This window comes from Hydractinia symbiolongicarpus, chromosome 14 (assembly GCF_029227915.1).
Source record: "Hydractinia symbiolongicarpus strain clone_291-10 chromosome 14, HSymV2.1, whole genome shotgun sequence".
Lineage (NCBI taxonomy): Eukaryota > Metazoa > Cnidaria > Hydrozoa > Anthoathecata > Hydractiniidae > Hydractinia > Hydractinia symbiolongicarpus.
The window spans coordinates 4,725,458-4,744,758 of NC_079888.1; the positions used below are offsets into that span (position 1 = coordinate 4,725,458).

At 35.5% G+C, this 19,301-nt stretch overlaps 3 protein-coding genes across 3 annotated transcripts; all 3 read right to left on the reverse strand.

Moving 5' to 3' along the window:
* Positions 1-339: 339 nt before the first annotated feature.
* Positions 340-2,866, reverse strand: LOC130625600 (2,4-dinitroanisole O-demethylase subunit alpha-like). Its single transcript, XM_057440699.1, has 2 exons — positions 2,734-2,866; positions 340-1,340 (listed from the first exon to the last, which is right to left on the reverse strand). The coding sequence occupies exons 1-2, from the start codon at positions 2,760-2,762 to the stop codon at positions 440-442; spliced, it is 930 nt and encodes a 309-aa protein (XP_057296682.1). The 5' UTR covers positions 2,763-2,866; the 3' UTR covers positions 340-439.
* Positions 2,867-6,012: 3,146 nt separating this feature from the next.
* On the reverse strand, positions 6,013-10,073 carry LOC130624990 (2,4-dinitroanisole O-demethylase subunit alpha-like). Its single transcript, XM_057440062.1, has 2 exons — positions 9,110-10,073; positions 6,013-8,258 (listed from the first exon to the last, which is right to left on the reverse strand). Exon 2 carries the CDS (start codon positions 8,247-8,249, stop codon positions 7,236-7,238), a length of 1,014 nt encoding a protein of 337 aa, XP_057296045.1. The 5' UTR covers positions 8,250-8,258; positions 9,110-10,073; the 3' UTR covers positions 6,013-7,235.
* Positions 10,074-11,634: 1,561 nt separating this feature from the next.
* On the reverse strand, positions 11,635-18,447 carry LOC130624989 (dipeptidyl peptidase 1-like). The gene is made up of 6 exons (XM_057440061.1): positions 18,152-18,447; positions 15,226-15,392; positions 14,516-14,738; positions 13,265-13,512; positions 12,052-12,324; positions 11,635-11,922 (listed from the first exon to the last, which is right to left on the reverse strand). The coding sequence occupies exons 1-6, from the start codon at positions 18,400-18,402 to the stop codon at positions 11,708-11,710; spliced, it is 1,377 nt and encodes a 458-aa protein (XP_057296044.1). The 5' UTR covers positions 18,403-18,447; the 3' UTR covers positions 11,635-11,707.
* Positions 18,448-19,301: the final 854 nt, after the last annotated feature.

Sequence of the window (19,301 nt, forward strand, 5' to 3'; positions counted from 1 at the left end):
GAAACCTCGTCCCCAGCGCTCTTCTATGCTATATAGCCTAGAAGAGCCCTGGGGAAAAAGCGTCCCGAAAAAAAATTGTTTCGTCTTGCCGCAGAAAAATTGACTGTGGTTTGCGTTTTTATTTCTAAAATTTAATTAAAATATATGCAATATTTTTTAAAACGGCAAGAATTTACGAACTTGGGTCCAACTAATACTGGGTCCAATTTGATCAAATATACATGTATTGTCAACCTCGTCTCCAGGGCTCAGAATGAGATAAAGACCCCTGCGTACGAGGTTAATGTATTATATATAGTTGGACTGCACATAGAAGGTAGGGCTTAATGACACAAAAAATACCAACGTTTTATTTATACTAAAAGTGCATTACAAATATGTTGATTACAGAATTTTATAAAAGAAAATGAGGATGATAACAGCGTGTGAGTGAGTGCTTCTAATTGGTCGTCCCAGGTCTCTCATTGGATGGTCTCCATGGATACGGCCCCATCCATTCATCAAGGAAAATTCTCCAGATATTCATCGTTAACCACTGCTTATAAAAATGCCATTTTTCGTACTTGGGTAGTTTCAATGTTTTTGGGATTAAGAATGCATTCTCCCCTCTTTTAAGCGCTGCAAAGATGCCATTCCTGATGTCATTTATGTAGTCGAGGGTTAACTGAACGTCGGTTTTGTTTCCACCTTCGATGGCGTTGGGCTTCATGTTGTGGGCGTAGATGGCTCGATCAAAGTCCAATTTAAGAAGTATCTCTAAGGTACGCATCCATTGTTTGATATTGTAGTCAGGAACGATTGTAAAAAATACTCGATTTGGCACAACAAGATCAGCAATGTAGGCTACCTTTTGATCTGGAAGCAAAAACACGGTCATTCCCCTACCATGATTCATACCAAAATAATGAAGCTGCAGGGTGAAACCTCCCATTGTTATCGTATAATTACTTCCATCCCACGTTTTTGTTGGTCGTATCTGGTCAGCACCCTTGTTATATTTGATCCACACGTCGCACTCTTTATGCGCTAAAATTTCTGCACCGGCGTCTTTAAAAACCTGTCCACCGCTTGAATGATCCAAATGGTTGTGACTGTATATCATGTATTTGACAGTTTCGTTAGTAATTTTTTTGATAGCTGCAAGCATCTTTGTAGAATGGTCGGTACTAACTGGCTCAATAGCAATTACCCCCTCTGTTGTTACAATGAACATGGAGTGGTAATCGCCTCCGGGGAAAAAAGCATATACATCTTTTGCAATTTCATATACCTCTTCTGCGCCGTGACTAGTATGGCAAGCGATTGCAGCGAGGAGAAATAACCAGCTCGGTCCCTTCATCCTAGAAATTAAAAGGTTGAGTTTTAGAAAAATTATATATGGGGGGAGTGGAACGAGGTTCTACCCCACGACACCGCGCCGGTTACGCGTCAGAAAGCGAAAAAGAAGACCTGGAATCAAAATTAGAAATTTTTATTTTCTGATCGTTTAACTTTCATGCTTACAGAATTTCATGTATTTATGGTTTGAAATACTAAGTACAGGAATGTTCAAATTAGAAATATTAAACAGAATTTTAGTGACGAATTTTTGCTTGGAATAAAGACTACGCTTGTATTATTTTTTTATATTTTTTATTTAATTTTTGTTCAAAGCGGTATTCTTTATCTAAATTCCTGCTGTCAGATCAACTAAAATATTATGAAGTATTTTAATCATAGACCGTTGCATAAAAAAATACGCAACCGTCGTATCTAAGGAGCCAATAACTCCTCTCATTATTTGAACTGATTCACGCTAAGCTGTTTTGACTAGACTCCCTGTAGATTTTTCATGCCACGAATTCTTCCGCTGATAAGATTATTAATTGTGAGATTCACAGTAGGGTACATTAATACAGTCATTAAGAAATTATTTCTATTCAAATATAATGAATGAATAGACCAACGGAGCGGTCGATAAGTTTGGAAAAATGACCCGGGAACCGGGCTGGAGTTAGTACCCATACCCATTAAGGCGAATTTCAACTCAAGAATGAAATGAAATGCGATCTCTCAAATTTGACTGTTTGATAACTTTTTTTATTCCCATCCAAACTTGACATCAAAGTTGAAATCATTGAAAAAGGGGCTATGAAACGGTTGTTGGTTTTCGACTTTAGTGACTTACACGAAAATCAAACTAATTGCGGTGGAAACGTTTATAATCATTGAGGACAAAAACATTAACTTAAATCATCTTAAATATCATATTGGGCATCTAAATCACAGTTTTTTTTATCTGTTCACAAATCTTTTAATATGGACAATACATTCTTCGTATCAATCAAACTTTTGCAAATACGAGTTAAAAACATGGTTTTTTTAGACAAGCCTTGTAGCAACCAGGGAGGTTGGGACAGAGAAGGTCAAATAATTATTTTAAAAAAATTCACTATTAATCACAACTAAAAAATGAAATACCAACCTCAACCCCAGGCTCTTTTTATATCGGGACGGAGAGACAAAATAAAACCCTGGGGTCGAGTTCCGTAAAATACATTAACTGCGTCGTTTCTAGATAAAAAGTCTGTTTTACAGAAATTTTCTGCCCCTAGGAGTTAGTCGTATATAATTCAACAACAACTTCAAATGCATTTATTTATATCTCTTTCTTTCCGCAAAAAAACCCAACGATTTGACTTAAACTCATGAAGAATTCCTGGAGAGGAAAAACAACAAAGTAGAAAATCTTACCTGAGCATTGCGTGCGTCGCACAGAACATCAGATGCAAGTTAAAAATCAATTTGATTTACTGCATTTATTATTACCCATTTTCTAGAAACTACTGACTATAATTTATGCATTTGCATAATTTGAATAATTTTGCCTGTGCTCTCCATACCTGAGGCAATCTTTAACCTAAATTGATGACTCCGTTCTTTTTGAAAACTAGCGTATGCTTTACAAATATTGAATTCAAAAGAAGCATTGCATGACGGGATTATGATACGACCGGTTTGACTCAATGCAAATCAAAATTTTGCACAAATTTCATTACAAGTCTGGGAGTTCGTTTAAACCTCGTACCAAATCCTTCTTAGTTTTTTTTGCATCGTCGCAATGCCAAAAGGCGATTTTAAATGTAGTTACCAGTCTCTTTGTTGTTGCAGCATTTAATGGACACAAGCTTGCTTGTGAGGAAAGCAAGCAAGCTAGAAGGAAGTTACGAATCTCAAGCGGTGTGGTAACACAGCTACAATCAATCTTGTCAACTGACTTTACTTTTTCGCATTTAGATATGCGTTAAACAATATCAGAAAGTGAAAGAAATGGCCTGGGAATAAGATTGAACAGAGAACAGTTAAAAAAAACGAAGAGTAAGTCTTTAGGACAGGCTCCTCAAACATATCAAGCAATGTTCTTTTTTTATTTTGTTGTTTTTATATAGCAAAATTGCACATTTCTTTTTATGCATGCTTACGCTCGTATCGACTTTTATTTCAGATCCAACATCTGAAACAATATTCAAATGCTGGAGAATGTGTCCCTACAAGCGCGAAATAAAAAAAAAAACAGAAATTGGCATGTTTTGTTTTCAGGGATTTTGCTTACTGTTGACTTGCACCTGCAACACGCGCAAAGCATTACACACGCAAAGCATTACACGCGCAAAGCATTACACGCGCAAAGCATTGGAAGCGCAAAGTATAATTATCGGAATGATGAAAAAGCGAAAAAAAAAATAATAAAAAAATAATGCGATGTCAAGTATTAAAAGAAAAGACCTCGATTACTCAGTTTTTAAAAAATTAAAAGAAAAAAATAATTACTACACAAAAATGATTACTCCTCAAAATACGAATATTATGTGTGAGTAATAAGCACAGCTTGATTAAATGGTTTCTCACGGTGATTAGTAGTGCGATTGTCAAATTTCATATTCAACCGCATCCTAGGACCTTTCTATGAAAATCAGAAAATTAACAATCGGAGGTAGGCTTGTGGTAGAGCGTTCGCTAACTGTTCGGAAGATCTTAGATTTAAACCTCGGTCGATGTACGAAACTTTAAAACTGGAATCGTTCCTTTCTGCCTAATATTTAGCATGAGAATAAGATTTATAACTCAGACGGTTGTCTAGTTGAGCGATTGCCGCGCTTTAACGGCTTTCGTAGCACAAATGGAAGCTTTTAATGCACTAGGACCCGCCCTTGGAATAGACGCCCACCCAGACGCCCAATAGATTTCGAACAAGTAGTCCACGTCTTTCTTTACAATACTCAAGTGTTGTTACAAATCAATTTACAAAAATACAAAAACTCCAAAAATAACTAAAACGATTGAAGTACTGGAATAAAATTTTGAACCACGTGACGTTGTACCTTGATATTTCGGTCGCCATGGATACGGACCAATGTATATTTCCAAGACCATCTTCTGCACATTCATTCGGAAATCTGTGTCATACCTCGACCAGTTTTCGTACTTGGGAAGTTTGAGCAGTGGTGAAATAGCAAAAATATTGGTTCCATTATTTATGTATGTGTTCACACTAGCCCGGATTTCTTCCAAATAAATTAATAAAGCCTGCACATCAGCTTTGGTGCCCCCACCCAGCGGGTCTTCATTATTATTATGACTGAAAACCCCTATACTAAAGTCGAGTTCAATAATTTCTCTCATGGTGCGTTTTATTTCTTTTAAGTTAAAATCGGGTGCGATTGAAAATATGACCGACTTAGGAGAAACTAAGTCTGTGACGTACAAAACTTTTTCTTTAGGTAACAAAAACATTGTCGTTCCTCGCCCATGATTCATTCCCATGTAAAGAAGTTCGATTATTGTCCCTCCTAGCGTGAGTTCTTTCTTGTCACCTTCCCAGCTTTAATCAGGGACGTACAATTCTTTATGAGGGTTTGCTTTCATCCATTCGATAGCCTCGGCGTGTGCCATAACAGTAGCGCCAACATCATGAAAATTCTTACCTCCATTGGCGTGGTCCTAGTAGTTGTGACTAATCAATAGGTACTTGATAGGCCGACTTGTCACGTTTTTGATGGCTACAATAAAACGTTCAGTGTGCCTCGAGCTGTGCGGTTCAATAGCAATCACACCAGCTGAAGTCACGACAAACGTGGAGTAGTAATTATCCCCTGGGGACCATGAATAGACTCCTTCTGCAAGTCTTCGTGTCCCAGATGTTGCACCCATTACAAAGTCTTCACCTTGTAGAGTTAAAATCAATAGCGCACAAGTCCACAACTTGGTTACCATTTTTAAGTCTGCTTAAATACCGCGTTAGCTGAAATCAATGAATTTAGGATAGTAGATAAATAGGCAAAGATATCCCAACCTTTTCCCCACAGCTCCTTAACGCATATGATATTCTGCAGATGGCTCCGAATATCACAGGCGTAGAAGAACGAGGTTTTCTACGTGCTAATAACTATAAGATATAAATAAAAAAGGATATATACAACAAAATATAATAAAAAATAAAAATTAATCATGTACCTCAATTGTGAAGCAACTTTACTTTAACAGCGCCCAACAACTAATGAACTAAACTACTCACATCAAGAAGAGTAAATATTGTTTGTTGAAGCCAGGTCATTTTAATTAGGTTGAATTCCCAATCATTAACATTTTCAATGAACATTCATCAATATAGATTGCATGCTAATTTTCCTCTAACCGATTTGATTAGTAAATATTTTGAATTTCGCACACAAGAGACATCAGAATGACAATTTTTTGAAGAATTCACACGAACGTTTAAACTCCTTTGTAAACAAAGAGCTTTAAGTCATTTATCCTTTTGGAGGGACCTGGATATGCCCAGTTGGAACTCCACTCAAGAACTGACTAGATCGGAGAATTGTGATTTTCTGGAATCTGATTTGTTTGATAAACATTTCCATTCTTATTCGTTCTGGTTGTAATTAAAAATTTTAATTTTTCTATGAGAACAAAAAATGATCAAATTGGAGTATTATGCTTGTTCCGATCCAATCCTTATTTTTGTCCAAAACGGTACATCTAGCTTCCATGCCTATTCTTGACCGTTTATTGCTGTTTCAGGGGCGTTTATTGCTGTTTCAGGGGCGTTTATTGCTGTTTCAGGGGCGTTTACTGCTGTTTCAGGGGCGTTTATTGCTGTTTCAGGGGCGTTTATTGCTGTTTCAGGGGCGTTTCAACATTATCTCTCCTCTTACTCTTCACCCTTAAAATATTTTTGTCCATGATGGTATACGGCAGAGACTTGTGCAGAGGACGCGTTTTTATTCAATCTTAAGGTTGAAGTGTCCAATTAAATTAAACTACTGCAAACTCTCCGTATTTCAGACCCGCAAATATTGAAGAATATTTTCTAGATGGGAAAGAGAAATATTTGCCAGTGATTAACATAAAACAGTCCGCCGTATATTTGCAAGACTTTATCTTTTAAGAACATTTTATACTTTTATTAGGTGGATTATTTGGGTGAAATATTTAAGTGGAATATTACAGAAAATTTAAGAGAAAAAAATTCGAGTAACATATTTGAGCGAAATATTCAAGCAAAACATCATATCTCGTCAGTGCGCGTGCTTATATTACTTGTTTTGTGGTTTTTATTCTACCATTAAAGCCCTAATGTGGTGCACGAAGTTGTTTCCTGATGACTCTAGTAACAACCTCGTTGCCCAAAGCTTTTTCTCTAGCTGTGCAAAATTTTCAAAAAGAAAGAAAAAAAGCCTTGTATTACTAAACTTGTATTATTTATCTATTATAGTATTTTTTTGATGAAATCAGGGTTATTATTCCCTCACACCCGTACCGTCATCCCCGGGGTTCTTTTCCTCTTTGGGACGGCCGAGATTTTGCAAACTGGATAGGAAATCAATGTTACTTCGATCCGAGGGCTCTTTGCCTATTTTTTTATACCGGGGGCGGAGAGACGAGATTTCTTTCCCCAACCTCGTCCCTAGGGTCTTGTGGCCCCTGAGCCGTTATTACGGAATGGCCAACTATCAACTTAATCAACAAGGCAAAATTCCCTGGGGACGAAGTTGTTCTCTTTTCCACATATATGTCAGCAGCGAGATACTGATGACAATTTCTTGAATAAGAAAGAAAAAGAAATTAATACTTAATAATTTTTTGTGCGAGTTTTTTTTATCAAATAAAACAAAATACAATGTTGCTGTTATCATCCTTAAAAAAAAGTTAAATTATTAAAGTAGCCTGGTAACAAGTTATGGTTGCTCTCTCCCTCACATGCTTTTGTTTAACAACACTGCAACGAAGAATGTGATGAAGAAAATTTCAACATTAAATCTCAACATGGGAAGACCGTTTGAAGGGGCCGCCGTGGTTGTGGTGGTTGTTTTGGGGAACACTCGCGGTGGTCTCCATGGATAATTACCCGTTAAATCTGCCACTAACACAGCCCACACGCTCATCTCAAACCATTCTTGGTAAAATGCCCAATTTTCATATTTCTTCAATTTAAGTTTAGTTGGAACTTCGAAAACGTTGGTGCCATTGTCCACATAAGCTTTGATTCCAGCGCGTATGTCTGTCATGAAGTCAATATAATCCTGAACATCCTGTTTGTCACATCCATCAATAGCATTGGGATTATTGTTGTGTGTACAGATACCTTTTGTAAAATCTAAATTCAAAATTTCCCTTAATGATCTCTCCCATTCTTTGATATTAAAATCGGGAGCAATGTTAAAGAAAACTCTGTTTGGTACAACGATATCAGATATGTAAGCGAATTTGTGTTCACGCAAGATCAACACAATCATTCCTCTGCCATGATTGATACCATGATAGGTCATATCAACTGTGATATTTCCCAACTTAAGTTCATGCGTCAAGCCATCCCAGCTTTCATCTGGAATCACTTGTGTCGGTCCTGTGTTCGCTTTAATCCATTCGGTTGCTTCAGCATGAGCCAAGATTGTAGCATTATTGCCATTTTCTTTGAAAACCTTTCCTCCGCTTGTGTGATCCCAGTGATTGTGACTGTATATAAGGTACCTGATTGGCTCATTGGTGACTTTCTTGATTTCTTCGAGTAAAAGCACAGAGTGATTAGTGGAAATAGGTTCCACCACGATCACTCCTTTACCAGTGGCAACAAACATGGAGAAATATTCAGAGCCTTGATTGAATGCCCACACACCGGGAACTAACTGTTTTGTTTCCAATTTCTCTCCATTTAAAGTGGAGCATTGAACTGCGAAAAACAGGAACAGGAGAAGGCTACTTCGTGTCATTGCAAGTACCTAAAAAACAAGAAACAAAATCCGGCTTTCAAGATTCCACACAAACATTTAGTCAGTTGTAGTATGATGTGCTCATTTGTGGCATGTATTCCAGTATGATTGGTGAACAGAGAGTGCATTAAAACACAAGAAAGACAATTTTGGTGTTATTATACATGAACAACTGTTGTGTTAAATTTATTTGAATTTCAAAAGAACTTCAAAAGAAGAAAAAAATGTGACTTGTATAGAAATGTTAATATAATCGAGTAGTCAATACCGTCCTCTTTAATTGAACAGTAAGTTGCAGCTTAGTGACACAATACAATTATACCCTCCTGCATTTAGCATTTCCATAGGTAAAATGCAAGCTTTTTAATTTTAATCGTCTTAATGCAATATATTCGAAAATTCCTAGGTTGATTATTATTTTAAAGATGCATCTAATTTTAGCAGCGGCTTTCACAGCGTGTGTAATATTCTTCGGCAGTAGGGTGTATCCGACAAGAGAATCTTTCTAGAAAAATATCATGAGTCATTCACGAGCCTGGGACCTAGATCACATGCATTAATAAGTCTTAATTGAAGAGTGTTAGTTTAAAGGTTTGTACGGCAATAGTTATCTAGAACGTTCTTTCAAAATAAAATTGTTTCAAAAGTCACAATGAGATGAATTTTGTAGTTTCTTACTAAGGCTTCGTTTACTTTTTGGTATTTTTGATCTGAAAACCCCGCTTACATGTTGTAATTTCTAATTTCCGTTGAAGTATTGTGGAGATCTTTAATTAAAGGTACGCATTACACATGCCGCAAAATCAAAATAATTGGAAGAAATTGTTTACACTGCTAGGAAATAAAATCAGAAATCTTACCTTCTACTCGACAACCAGCACCACGAGTGACAATACGCTCCAATAAAACATAAAACTCTGGAGATTACCTAAAGAGAAGCCTACTAAATATTTAAAATTATAACTAACATAATTTATGCAGTACGCATCTCTTTAAGCTGGCTCTGCTTCACTGAACCAAAAAAAGCTAAAAAGTGCGATGGCCTAGGTCATGGATAATTGTCTCGATAACTCCGTTCTTTACAATACCTTTTTACTTAAACAAAAAGGTTTTCTTGATGATAATAATGTTATTATTCACTGCATTCCGGAAAAACTGCTGCAACAGCAACTTTGATCCGCTGCTAAACAACTATTCTTTATTGAATTACCTCGTTCCCAGGGTTTTTTGCTTTCTTGATATAAGAGATGACGGCGACGTCATATCAAAAGGCAAAAAACCCTAGGGAGGGGTTCCATCTGAACATCATGTTCGTCAGTAGAAAACTCAACACACACAATTTCTACAATTTAACGCTTAGACCACAAATTTGACCTCTTTTTAACAACGGTAAATAAAACAAAAACCAAAGAGTCCCGGGGTCGAGGTTGACCAACTAGGCTACTTTTCAAAAAAGCGTTTAAAAATTAGATTCGCATACAAATGATTATGGGATTTCACTGTCAAACCTTTTTCTTAAAAATTAAGCCTAACAACCTAAAAAATAATTTCAAATAAATAACGTGCGCGGCGTTTTTTTTATAAAAAACAATAAATATAAGTTTTTAATTTTTTTTAGCCCGTTTAAGTCTCTCTCTGCCTGTCACACAAAATGGTACCGCAAGTAGCGAGACTCATGGAAAATCCGCGCAGTCCCGGCGTTGTTTTGACCACTAACACGAAATAGACCAATCACGAGGCTCCATTTTCACTAATAACCAATCCAAGCCTTCTCTTCCTTAACATGCTGACGGGAAAAAAATACTATGATCGGACTACGCTTACGAAACCCATTTTGGTTTGAAAGTGTGAGATTTGTAGGTCTCCTTTTAATCTTTTTCTCTTTTAAGTACTTCGCATCTATAGGATTATTTATTTTCTGTATGTTTTCACATGTTAAGATGAATATTTCATCACGTTTTCTAGCCATGTATAAATCTTAAACAACCTAATTTTCAGATTTTGGCTAGCTACAAACGTAGATTTCGAGGTAGCGTACTAAAAAGAAGCCAGCTTTAGCCTTATTTATTTCTATTCTTTTAAAGTTTTCATTCAATTTTGTATATTATTATTATTTATTTTTATGTTTGTGACTACCTAGCTACCTCTACAATCCCGGTCAAAAATAATGGCAGAAACACGTGTAGCAAGAGCAAGATAAGTACAAAGCCCCCTTTCCCCAGTATCAATGTTCAAAAGTTGTGCTAACACGTTTCCAAACATTGATAATGGGGGAGAGGGGATAGGAAAGGATTATAGCGCACTTTTGTAGCTTACTGCCACTATATTTTGACCGGGATTGTAGCTCTGTCTACAATTGAAAGTACCAAAATGGAGTGTGACTAAACAAAATTCTTAATCCACACTTCTTTTCAGAGGAAGGTAGAAATCGGGTTTTTTTTCATACACAAAAACGTTAAAGCGGTAGATCTTTAAAATCACACCGCGTGTTTCATTTACATTCCTACTTATTGATGTTTCGGAAAAAAATACCAGTTCACATTCTCGTCCCCAAACCTATTCGTATACCTATTTGTTTATCTCAAACAGCTCAAGGGACGAGAATGACCAATTAAGTCATAACCTAAGAAGTTCCTACAAAAACATATTTTAGCGCAACAATTGATAATTCACTTGGTCCAAAGGCTTTACGCCCAAGTGAGGGTTCAGTTATTGCTTGAACAACTAATCGCAGTGTTTGTTCATATTTTGTAGCTTTCCCATATTCTTTCCCTATTCAACTACGAAAATCGCGTAAGCACAGCAATCGCTTAACTAGAGAACAGAACGCTAAGCAGGAAAATAGATTCAAACTTTAAAAGCCTTTGGCATGACTCGACTGGGCTATGAATTTAAGACCTTCCGCACTGGAAGCAAACGCTCTACCAAAAGGCTAGCTTTAGTCAAAATAAAACGATGAAACAAAAGGATTGGAATCGGGTATAATTACGGAATTGTTTTGGGTGAAAAGTGCTGTTAACATTCTTGCTACTAGAAATTTAAAATGCCTAAAAATGAACTAATCAAATTATGATTAAAAAAAAATATTTAAAATAGCAATTACCGTGAAATGTTTTTCAAACTTAAATGAGGAATTGTTTTATGCTTATTTGCATAAGGTAAACAGACATCTTCGTATATCCCAGCCTGATTCTATATTTTTTACCGCTTTTATGAAAACATCAACAAACTCACCATTACGAAGAACACAGACAAATCTCAAAATAGTTAGTTTTCACAATGATAATGTTCCGTGTTTTATTTACTTAGCGCTAATAGCATTTATAGCGCCACCCGCCCACCAACAAGCGTCCCATCCCAACTAATTAAAAGCGAGCACAGTATCTAATTGTTCAAAAATATTCTATGTAAAATTCACGTGACAAAAAAACTAACCAATAAACAGACGAGAATTAAAATTAACCAACAAAAGCTTTGGCGTAAACAGCAACGCTTTCAATAGCAATCTCATCAGTACCTCGACGTACTCTGATATATCCCTCCTCTCCCCAGTTAGCACCCCATGAGTTTTTGACAATCCAGAATTTCTCGTTGTTTTCCACACCGTATCCGACAACGAGCACAGCATGGGTGGTTGCTTCGAAAGGATTAAATTTGAAATTACTCTTCAACCCTGAAATAAAACATGAATTACAATCAATCAATGAATCAATCTATAACTTCGTTGGAACTGTATAAACATATCAACAGAAACTTTTGTCAAAAGTCAGTTTCATCAAGAATTCCGGGCGTGTCTACTCACCGGTATGATGATATATACCGCCTTTATATTGAAAGAAATCCGGATAGGTATAGATACCGACGGCCAGAGGACCATATTTCAGTAAAGCTACCCTCATCAGTGCTTCGTTAGTTCCACCATAGAATCCTCCCACATAACCATAATCAGAAACATAAGTTCTTGCACCTCCTTTAGAGCCATCACACTTGGTATCATTTCCAACATAGGGATAAGATTCTTCAGATACCACACCGAAATTCTGAGCATACATCCCAGCAACAAGATACGCAAAACCTGTGACAAAAAAAATTTGATAAAGCGATAAATGCATTTTATTATCACTTTCAACATGATAAGATTCACCTGTGTACATACACCATCCGGATAAACTATCTGAGTTCATCACTAACATATTGCCGCACGTCGTGTAGTGGGTTCGTCTATGACTCCCAGTTCGGGGGACTGTGGATCCCGCTTACTACCAGACTGTATGTTAGTGATGAGCAAAGTAGTTATCCGTCAATATGACTTACACAATTCCAACACAGTAATTTTCAAGGTTTTTACACAATGTATTAGTTGTTTTTAAAGGTTTTGTGCTGAAATTTCCTTAAGAATATACTTATGATACCTATGAACAACACAAGTTTAAATCGTTCAAAAAAAAAGCTACTGCCCAATCTCAATGCGATGTAAAAAAAGGGCGAACAGAGGGGATTTACAGCAATAGCGTTAGTGACTTACCTTGTTCTAAATGTAAGGTCTATGCAGCGAGCGTAATTAAAATCAGAGTTTAATTTTAATTAGCGCACCAGCCAAGGTCGGTTTGCATTGGAAAATGATAAACAAAAGTTTCGGAACAGTGCTGTTACCATTTAATGGAAAGCAAGTTGTACAATAAAAATACAACTTGGAAGATTATGTGCTGACTTAATTATACAAAGACAGAAGAGATGCAGTAGAACAAATATCGCATAGACATACTCTTTCAGTCTCCACAACAGTTGCATGAGAATTGAGGACGTTAGTGAAAACCAAGCTTAACCGAGCAAGAAAACAAGTGAATTTAAGTTTCTAAGTCAACAAACATCAACTAAGCAAGAGTCCAGCGTATAATAAAGAGTATAATAAATATTAGGAAGGTCACCAAGCTATATTTTAGGGTTTCCAAGGACCCACAGATACTAGATTTTAATTCATCCAACATCATTCGATTGAATAAAAATATACAAACCTCCCGAACACCCTTGCGAATAATTTGAGCAAGCTACAATATTCTGTGGCGAAAATACTGGCTGTTTTGCATTGTTTGTTCCGATCCTGACGCTCGCCTCTAAGACTGCCATCGAAGCAAACGCGTAGCAGCTTCCACATTGACCTTGGTTTCTTACAGGAGAAACAAAATCACCGCCCTTCGTGTTCCGCCAATCAAACTGTTCAGGTAAATCAGACGCCATTTTCTCCATATCAGGTGTGATTTTACTAAATAAAAAAGATATTTACAATAAAATAAATAAAAAAAATGCATTGAGATTCTCGCGACTGCAAAGTTCTTATCTCGATAAGTCAAACAAGGAACGAGGCGACATTTGTTGTAGAAATGTTCAATAATCGATAAAGAAGAAAAAATGTAAAATATTAAAGTAATATTTTTGACACGATACTACAGTAATACAAAATCCACAATGTATTTTAAAAAGGTCAATAATTTCAGGCTAACGGTTTGGTGTATATTAAATATCGCTGTTTTTACCAAAAATGAGTTCTTTCAGTAGCCGATATAGCGCCAGCTAGTACGGCGTCATTCGAAAGGCCGTAATTTGAAAAGGCGATCATTCTAATTATTTGTTTGTGAGGCAGAAAAATACCTCTTTCTTTCTGTTACCAACTAAAGAAATTACTTTTTTTTTAAATTATGAATGCATGTTTCTACAAAATTCCTACCAACTGTTTCGTGATTGGATCAAAACAAAGATATTTTTTCTCTCCTTATTACACCAAAATAGCAGTCTGATAATGTCATTATGCGCCCAAAATACCATCATTATGCACAAAAATACCATCATTATGCACAAAAACACCATTTTTATGCACAAAAACACCATTATTATGCACAAAAACACCATTATTATGCACAAAAAACGTCATTAACGTTGTACTTGATACATGCTACACACGCTGTAAATAAGATCCCTTTCAACGTTCATAAAGCAATAGAATTACCCTTTTTTGATCTGTGTTGTAGCCTGTCTAGTTCATTCGCGTTATCATCTTGCGCCAATTAAGTACAAGCTTTTTTATCAGAATATTAAAATTCTAACCAGGCTGGTCGTTATTTTTATTTCTCTATTGTTTTAAACAATAGACCTATTGTTTTAACCTTGAATTTCAGCCTGATATTCTTATAAATAATATTCTTATAAAAGAAAAGAGTGTCTAACAAGGTAAGATTAACAACGGTGAAGTTCCGTTTTATGTGACATACCTTGGTTTGATACGGGGAAGATTACTACTCCCTCCCACTCGACGAAGCATATCGTAAAGAGTTGCATTTTCAAATTCTTTATATACACCCGCCTTCCATGATGTTTGCTGATGGTTGATCTGATCAACTAAATCCTGCTGAAGACCATAACTTTGATGTGAAAATGCCGTCTTATGGTTGGAGATTGTGGTCAATTTCGGATTTGTAGGTGTCTGCTTCTTAGCTAGATTTAAGAACAACAGAACTTTTTACCGTTTCTACATACATTTTAGGGCTCCTTAAAATTACGCCCACATTAGTTCACCCTTAAAATTACGCCCACCTTAGTGCGCCCTTAAAATTACGCCCACCTTAGTTCGCCCTTAAAATCACGTCCATAGTAGTTCACTTTTTGCAGCATTATAAGTTATTGAACATTTAAAACAGTTTCAAATTATTAGAATTTTGAGTTATCGTAGGTTCCAGTTATTAGGATCATTTTGTCCTTGATTATTTTGGTTATTTTTGTACGACGAAACTTTTCCCTACCATGCCATTTGACATAAATTCGACTGCTTCCATCCTATGAGTGAGAATTACTTGTTTTAACCACCTGAAAGTACTTTCTACAAATGTTTGCTCATAAAAACCGTATTTCTACTTAACTACCTGATTATTTAATTATATTGGTATAAAGTGATTTGTACATAACAAAAACTGATCTCACTTACCATAATAACATCCCCAATTTTTCGGAGGAAAGGTATTATCTGACACACTGTCATGCACCCAGCCATTGAAGGTTTTGTCACAAAAACTAGTGATGTTTTTCACGGGACCGATATGGTCGAAAAATTGAAATGCGAAGAAGCGACGTCCGTTCAATATAACTGCAAATCTGAAAAATAAACTTTTATCATACAGAATATTGCTTTGAACTTTTTGTTAGTGTAGCAACAGAAGAACTGCTGCCATACTCACGTATATTTTTAATAAGAAACTCGTTTATAAGAAATTAGATGCTGACGCATCAAGATAATTAACTTTCAGTACTGAACGTTTTTAGTTTAAAAAATGAGAACCTCATACCATTGCTTGTTATTACAAACTTTTTAAAAACAACTTTTTGTTGCTCTTTCAACGATCGAATCTCAATTTGAATTAATTTGAAATCGAATCATCACTGTAAAAAATAGACACCTAGGTGGAACTTTTAGCACTAAAACATGAAAATTAAGAAACGTCGAGTACTAGGGCCTTTCACTGGTTTCTTATTAAAAAATGCGTTTACTCAATTAACTTACAAATGTTCCGTCATATTTAGGGCATAAGGATAGCACACAGAAATCAATGCACCGTAAAAAAAACAAAAAAAACTTCAATATGTAGTGCTTTTGAAATGAGGGTGGTATCAGAAGGCTATGTGAAAAATATTTATGGGGATTCGCATGTCGGTACTCGCCGCTGCCATTTTGGCTAACAGGTGGACAGATGTACAGCAAACATTGCACATCACTCATTGCACCCGTCTTCTTCAACGTAACTAAGTCGACTTTAATTTAAATAAGAAACAAACAAAATATACATAAAAAACGAAGCTTCTTTTAAATAAATATTGCATCGTCTAGTGGGAATAATGGGGGAAGCAGCTTATTTTTCTCACCTTATTATTTTGGGGCTATTACGAAATTCCGTGATCGTGACGGACAGACGATACTTTAAGGACCAATAAAAATTAAAAGGAAAATAGTTGCCTTCTGTTTATGATATAGGCTGATAACCTCTACTAAGAGCTACTAAAATACAATAATTTTGCACCATAACAACAGAAGTAAAACTTGATAGGTCGAAAAAACGAGCGTGACGGACGGACAGGGATAAAAAATGAATTTTAATACTTTCAAATTCAGAATTAAATTCTATCTAGAAATATGGCATAGTGGTGAAACTAGGCATTATATTGAGAATATGTATATTGTAGCTGCCTATTTTACTATTTTTTTTGTAAGATTTTAGGAAAATTTTCTTGTAGGTCGACGTCTTATTAGTTAACGGTGTGCCACGGACGGACCGTGATGGACGGACAAAAAAGTCACCTTGAAGCTAGTGTTATCGATATCTCAGGGAATCTAGCTTATTTTTTACCTACTTGTATCTGTTAATTATCTATGTTTTTATAAAACAATAATTCAAATAGTTGTTCAAAAGGTTTACTCTCCTTAGCTTTAGATATGTTGTTTGACTCAGCAAAATAAAAGTAAATTTTTGATCCAATTAAAATAGGTCAAATATGCTCTTCGGTCGTAACAAAACTATTTTGTTTTAGTCCTAAAATCAGTGAAATTAGTTACAGTAATATCAAACATGAATAAAAAAAATGATTATTTAGGGTGATAACATTTACAATTTAAAGTGTCCGTACGTCACGAATCTACCTAATACTATTAATACCAAGTACATGGAACAGTAAAAAGAGAAAAATTAGATACATTGTTTATCTATAAAAACAGTCTTAGTGACACCACTGATCAAAAAGAACGCATTTCATCCATTCTTCACTTTTAAAATACCGCGGCATTGAGCGCACGTGGCACTCGGGTTGAAACTCAATGGTAATTGTAACTGACCACAGACATCTGGGTCGCCATCCTTCTTGTACCATTGCTTATGGAAAGGTAATTTGTCGGTGGCGGTATAGAAAAACTCCAACTTACAGTGGTCGAGCTGGGGTGTCTTAGTGGCTGACATTTCATTAGTTAACCGCGAACTTCGTGACGGACGGAAAGTTTAAGGATCCTCATTTTAATAAAAAGGAGTGACATATCAGATATTTTAACTGAACTTTTTGTAAATTATGACGCCCCAGACAAACTATGAAAACTGTAATTGGTGACGTGGGCTATAACGCATAAAAATTTGCTCCAGAAAAGTTTGAAAAACATAAACAGTTGTGAAAAAAATCTATCTAAATTATCTCTTGCTATCCATATGGTATTGCTAAGATTTACATGGAAAACGTTGAATTAGAGTCAAATAACTTGTTAATCGTCACGCAATTTTTTTTAAGTATTTATGTTAACTAGTTAAAAAGCAACAACATAAAATGACAACATATTTGTTATTTTCGTCCTATTTTCAGAAAATAACAATATTTTTAATATTCTGGTAACTTTTAAATTTTACGAAAACGCAAGGATTTTTGTAATAGACCCTTTTATAGTCCTTTCAGAGTCGCAATTTTTTAAGTAGTCTTATTATCTTAACAGTTTTAGATTTTATCTGATTTTACTGATGATAAGCTTTGTATGTTATGTTTGTTTTTATTTATAATAAAAATATACTATGGAGAAGAAAACAGTTTTATGTCAATTTTGATTATTATGAATTTAGCTACTTCGAAATAAGATTACACCAACAGACAAGAATTGTGAAAAAAGAAAGATGTAAGTGTTACTCAACCAATCAAAGCGCAAAATATGTTTCTCGACCAATCAAAATGCAAAATATTTTGCTAGATTAATTAAAATGCAAAACGTGTTGCTTGACCAATTGAAATGCAAAACGTGTTGCTTGACCAATCAAAATGCAAAATGTGTTGCTTGACCAATCAAATTGCAAAATGTATTGCTTAAACAATCAAAATTCGAGATATCTTACCCTTGGTTATATATCATTGTCCAGGTTCCTACATTTCCATGCTGGTCTACAACATTGTTTGGAAACAGAAGCTCCAAAGACAACGTTGTTTTCACTTCAACTGGTTCGTTGCAGTCGATAGTATGATCATGGTTGGTATCAGTGATAAAAAACGTCCACTTGCCCACAGTGTCTTCGAAAGAACAATTTGTTGGGAAATCAGCAACAGCACTGCAAATCATGATGGAGAGAAGAATTATTGTTTTCCACATGATTATCTTCACTGAAAGTAAATACTAATTATTTAATTATTCTAGGAAATAAATTAAGTAACCTGTATACAGCCAATTATAACAAGAATACATGCATTGGGAAATAATATATTTACTGTAACCATTCCAATTTCGTACGTCCTCTAATTTGTGAGGATCTGCAATTTTGTGAACAAAAACTGTACTTAATTTTTTCTAGTTTTTTCTGTGGCCTTCTGAATTTTCCTCTACTTTAGTACAAATAACTCTACTTTAGTACAAATCACAAATCTATATTATAATGCCCGTATACGTCTGTGTCTGTCACGCAAAATGGTAGCTTAGCTGCGCAATAGCGAGAAGCACGCAATGCGGTATAAAAAGGACGGGCGAACCCGTGGATTTTCCACGGGCTAACGACTATTCCTTCTAATTATTGACCAGTGGAAATTTATTAAATGGACTTAAATAAGCGCATCAAGTGAAAATAAACTTTACCAGCAAAAATAAAAATAAACAGAACTTTTAATAAATCTAGATGGTTTTACAGTAAAACCCTTACAGAGCAGGTACTTGTGGGACAAATAAAAATGTCTGCCTTATAGATGCCTGCTTTGAGAGTTTGATTTTTTAACCCCAAAAGGAGTATTGTTATAAGTAGAATCTGATGAGGGGGATATGGATTGCAGGTTCTTTCAATAAGAATAATTTTTTTTCTAATTATTAGTGCAGTCCGGATACCTTTGAAAGTTATAATTGCCTCTAATTATTAGCACGAATCAAGAGTCGCCACAAAGTTGTCGTAAATTGTCATAAATTATCAGCTGGACTAGAAAAATTTATATCAAAAACTTTGCACAAAATTACAATAATTACAGTGTTGAAAATATTTTATGGCTACCCGCTCAACCATGAGGTGT